The sequence below is a fragment of the Loxodonta africana genome, chromosome 21 (genome assembly GCF_030014295.1).
Source record: "Loxodonta africana isolate mLoxAfr1 chromosome 21, mLoxAfr1.hap2, whole genome shotgun sequence".
Taxonomy (NCBI): Eukaryota; Metazoa; Chordata; class Mammalia; order Proboscidea; family Elephantidae; genus Loxodonta; species Loxodonta africana.
In genome coordinates, this window is record NC_087362.1 from 28,308,871 (window position 1) to 28,313,525 (window position 4,655).

Sequence of the window (4,655 nt, forward strand, 5' to 3'; positions counted from 1 at the left end):
ATTTACTCCCACATAACTTAGTTTCTTACAAAATAACTAAATTACAGAAACTATTATAGGCCTCTTGCATACGGTTTCTTTTATATACAATTTAATATACAAAATTAAAATAGGCAGTCTCGGCATGTCTGTCCTTCGATATTACCTAAGATTCCACCATTGCACTCACACTACATCTGAGGATGTCATTCAACAAATACACCCTGCTCCCTGCATCTTTCTCCTCTTGGGTCGTTTAGTCACAACCAATTCACGTCAGGCTTAAGGCTGAGGGTCCCAACCATAGAGGTCTCAATCCCAGTCACTCTCCTTAAAAGGAGGCCAGAAGCCTCAGTAGAATCCGGGAACTGTGTCTCTCCCACTTCTCAAGAACACAAGGGCTCTCAACAAGAGTTGTAGACTACTCAGGAGGGAGAGAGGGGGAAGATGTTCTGAACCTGGAGCTCCACTGTCCATTGTTCAGTCTTGTGAAGACGATTCTGAGAGGCTGTCGTGGAACATGGTTAGAAAGTGCAGGTGGAATGATAGGGCTGGTTTCAACAGTACTCAGTAGAGATGTGCTGTGTGGAGGCTGGCGGTCTATCATCCTGGTGACTTCGGGTGACCCTTTGGGTCCAAATTCAGTTGTATTGGAGAGAGGCTGGCGACTTCGCAATTTAGCTTTCTGACTGTTCTGCTGCAGGATCTGGAGGGTCGTGAGTTTCGCTTTCTTTGCAGGATTCAAGCAATTCTGTTCAGGTGTCTGGGCAGATCTTTTTCCTAGTGCCTGGATGCTGAGTGGAGAGTCCTGGCCCCTTCTACCTCTGGCAGGCTGTGGACTGGATTTTGAGATCCTATCAGGACCCTCGGCTTGTGCCTGGGGGCTGAGGACATGGCCCAGGGCAAGGGTTTTTGAGGCCGGCTGGGAAACATAATAAGCACAAGCATCACATCTGTTGTCCGTTGTCTTGGCCATGACGGTAGAGTCCTGGTCAAAGTGTTTGATTGCTGGCTGAGAAGAGCCAGTGATATCCACTTCTTCTTCTTTAGTTTGTCCATGACATGAGAAGAAACTTGGATCATGATCTTCCATAGGAGACGATGCAGGGAAGATGGATTTCTGGTCAGGTTTCCTTACATGTGGCCAGTTTCTGAGAGCAGGGTCCAGGACATATCCCGTCTTGGTAGTGTGAAAGGGCATGGGCCTGCAAGGATGCTGTGAGTGAAAACACCACAGGATATATATGAGGATTTCCTCCAAGTCGAGAAGAAAAGAAAAATGAACCAAACATAAACGCGTGGAAGTTATCAACTTCTCTCTAACAGTAGAAGAAATACAGGCAGTCTCTTTGTATATGAAGAGCTACCCAACCTCAGTTAGGCTCAGGGGAAATAAACTACAACATCAGCTGGATATATTGTTCCCATCACACTGAAAACTATCAACTTTTGTACTATCCTTTCTTGCTTAATAATGTAGTGCAAGCCCTTTCCTACAGACTTCTATGGAGTGGACATGGCTAAAGGTGTTTTGAAGACGGATGGAGGGCTCATGTGTTTTCAAGGGATATTTGGAAACATGTAACACAACTGAAAAGATGCATATTATCCCATGTGCGAGTCTACCTCTTGGAAGGCATCTGATTCACTCACTTACACCTATGCACACAAATGCTCCCACTAGCGTGGTTTCGGTAGGCATGCAAGAAATATTACAAAAACAAAGCAACAAAGGGAAAATGGCCATGGAAATGTATACAAAAAATTTGGAATCCTGTGGGCCAGAATACAATTTTGAAGGCACTTGTCACAGAAGGGGAATGAGAGTGAAGAAAATCAAGCTTACAAAGAAGAAAAATAGAGTGGGGAACCCGGTTGACTCACCCTTAAGTAGTCACAAGATTCTGTCGACTCCTTCCAATTTTGCTGTTGTTTCTCTTTGGGTCTCTTGGTAAATTTCTGGAGTAGAGCTTTCCTCTCATGCTCTTCTTCCCTGATTGGAAAACAGAAAAAAACCTGTTAACTGGACATGCCCCAACTTATTGTCCTAACCTAGGATTAGAATTCCAGGGGCCCAGTCCTATTCATGGTTTTGGGATGAGGGGTGTATTGAATCACTGTGATCTTTTCCAAGGCTGCCTATCCCTCACCTCAGATTCATCCTCCAAACTCATTCAGCCCCCTAGATTTTGTCCATTCTCTCCTTTCAGTTAAAGTCTGCTGTTTTGTCCCTACCATGTGCAAACTTCCAAGATATGCCCAAACCCCTCACCTTAGTGATTGTCCGGTACTAGAATTATCTCCTGATTGTGAAGAGCTGGAGCATATTGAGCTCTTGGATATTTCTCTGTCCTTCTCTGGAGATGGCTGGGCACACACCATAGAGATGAAAACACATCATCTACTTCAATACCCAAGGACTTTCCATGTTCCTCACCTTTGTCTTTGTTCCTTCTCTCTTTCCAAGTTATTAAAGGGCCAAAGGGTCTGAGGCTCCTGGGGCTTCTTTGGTTCCAGGTTCTCCTTCTTCATCTTTTCTGAGCCCAAGGCCTGGGGTACTGTGGCCCCACTCCAGCACTTTATGGGGCACCTCTTACTTCTTCTTGTGTGCCCAAAGACTCTGCAGTTCTTGCACTTCCTCTGTGGGTAGAGAAGAAGGGTGCTTGGTGACTCAGCAAAAATAACAGGCAGCTTTCAAAGGTCAAGATAATATCAGATTTTAATAGTTAGGTCTTGTTTTGCTGGAGGGAACATCTGCACATGGCCCGATAAGTGTAAGGAATTTCAGGAGATTACAGTCCTGCTCGTGTCAGAGCAGGGAACTGGGAGGAACAACTAGAGAGTCTAAGGATGAGGTTTTTGAGCCAGATTTCAAGAAACTGAAGAAACACTAGGCTGGAAAGGACACTAAATAGGGAGAAAGATAGCCCCTCAAAAACTATGTATGGGCTAATTAACCAGGTGAGAATGTCACAAACCAGACCAGCCTTGAATGAGAAAGAACAATTGAGATAAGAACATAGAAGGTTATATGTTCCAGCCATCTCTCTAGAATGCATGCAGCCCTTCTGGTTCCTGGGAGGTCCAAGCCTCCACTTACCCTGGGATCCTCCTCTTCTGGTTGGGGAGCCCTCTGCGCCACCGGTCCTCTCCTTTGCCTCTTCATGGTCTGGGCTTTATGGGGTCTCTGGGGCTGACGCTATGTGTAATCAACGGCCGTCTGCCTCAGCTCCGTGAAGCTTCAGGCCAGTCTTCCTCAGAAATTGATTTTTGGTTTCCTGAGTCACAAGATAAGGAAAATATTTTATATAAATGCAGACGAAATTCCTCATGGACCTTCTTCTCCCAATGGGCATGAAGGTGCCTCTCTGCTCACTAAGTCAAACCTAAATCATTTTCCTATGCTTGCAACATGATCTCATTCTCTGCAATGATTATCTCCTCCCACAAAGGGAGCCTCCCTCAGACTAAACTCTTGACACATAATTAGTGAATTAGAATTTACACCACTGAATGCCAGATTCTGATTTTTATAGTTTAGCATAATCAACTGTATTAGGAAAAAAAAGCCAAAGTTTCCCCAGACTTACAAAAGGATAGAAGGCTATGGGAACACTATGTCTGTTCTTTGTCAAATGTATAGAAAAGTCTGGGAAAAAAATGTTCTATTCTTAAAAGCTAAACTTTCCACCCTTTACATGTTGCAGTTGAGTCAATTCCAACTCATAGCTACCCAATAGGACAGAGTAGAACTGCCCCATAGGGTTGCCAAGGAACAGCTGGTGGATGCCAACTGCCCACCTCGGGGTTAGCAGCCCAATGCTTAACTACTACAATACCAAGACTTCGCCTTTTACATGAGAGGAGGCAATTTCCAATGACAAATTAACACATAAATTATTGTCTCCCCTAGTAGATTGGGACCTTCACAGTTGACGACCTGGACTGTTTTGCTTAGTGGTTTACCTTCATCATCTCACTTTATAACTTGTTTCTAATAAATGCTCAATGAATTTACATTAACTAAGAACGTACCATTGAATTATTTACTCTTTTAATTACTTTGGCAGAACTACCAGGACTCTATACCTTCTCATGCACTATCCCAGACAGGGCATTGGAATATCTTTAATTTGAAAGTGAAATCTTAATGTAATAATTAGAATTAAGAATGATGCATTTTATCAGTCTTTAAAATGCTAAGGAATATTTACCTCAACACCAAGAGTCAAACCACTGTAGATTTTCACAAGTACTATTTCTCTGAGCATTGAAAAGAACTAAAATTAAAAAAAAGAAAAAAGACTAACCTGAAGCCCAGCTGTCTTTGGCTGTCTGTCAACGGATCCTCAACAGATGGTCACTGGGAAGGCTCTGTCGTGCAGTTTCCAGAACTTCTGAGGAAAGGTCACTCTGAGCGTGTTTCGAAAATAGGGACTAAGAGTCCTTCCCAAAGACTCTGCATGGCCTAGTTAGCCAGGAGACGAGGCGACAAACCTGGAGAGAAGACCAGAAGCAACTGACCAAGAATGACAGACTCTCAAGCTTTTAGGTTGTCTCAACTTCATGTGATTTGTAAGCTCTTTAATCCAATCAATCTAATCCAATCACATTCAATGAATCCAACATAACCCAAACTCACTTGATCTAATTAAATCTTGAGGTGGGATCCCTTG

At 43.6% G+C, this 4,655-nt stretch overlaps 1 protein-coding gene across 1 annotated transcript; it reads right to left on the reverse strand.

Annotated features, from left to right (window-relative positions):
- Positions 1-400: 400 nt before the first annotated feature.
- On the reverse strand, positions 401-2,511 carry LOC104847300 (protein FAM90A27P-like). Its single transcript, XM_010602519.2, has 3 exons — positions 2,417-2,511; positions 1,864-1,972; positions 401-1,195 (listed from the first exon to the last, which is right to left on the reverse strand). Exons 1-3 carry the CDS (start codon positions 2,509-2,511, stop codon positions 401-403), a joined length of 999 nt encoding a protein of 332 aa, XP_010600821.2.
- Positions 2,512-4,655: the final 2,144 nt, after the last annotated feature.

What these genes read in the sequence shown, in the direction of transcription:
- LOC104847300 (XM_010602519.2), bottom strand. Translation starts at nt 2,511, where the DNA reads ATGAAGAAGGAGAACCTGGAACCAAAGAAGCCCCAGGAGCCTCAGACC. An exon ending in GAGAAGGAACAAAGACAAAG is followed by an intron (nt 1,973 to 2,416) that starts GTGAGGAACATG and finishes TTTTCCAATCAG; the next exon opens with GGAAGAAGAGCATGAGAGGA. An exon ending in AATCTTGTGACTACTTAAGG is followed by an intron (nt 1,196 to 1,863) that starts GTGAGTCAACCG and finishes TTTCACTCACAG; the next exon opens with CATCCTTGCAGGCCCATGCC.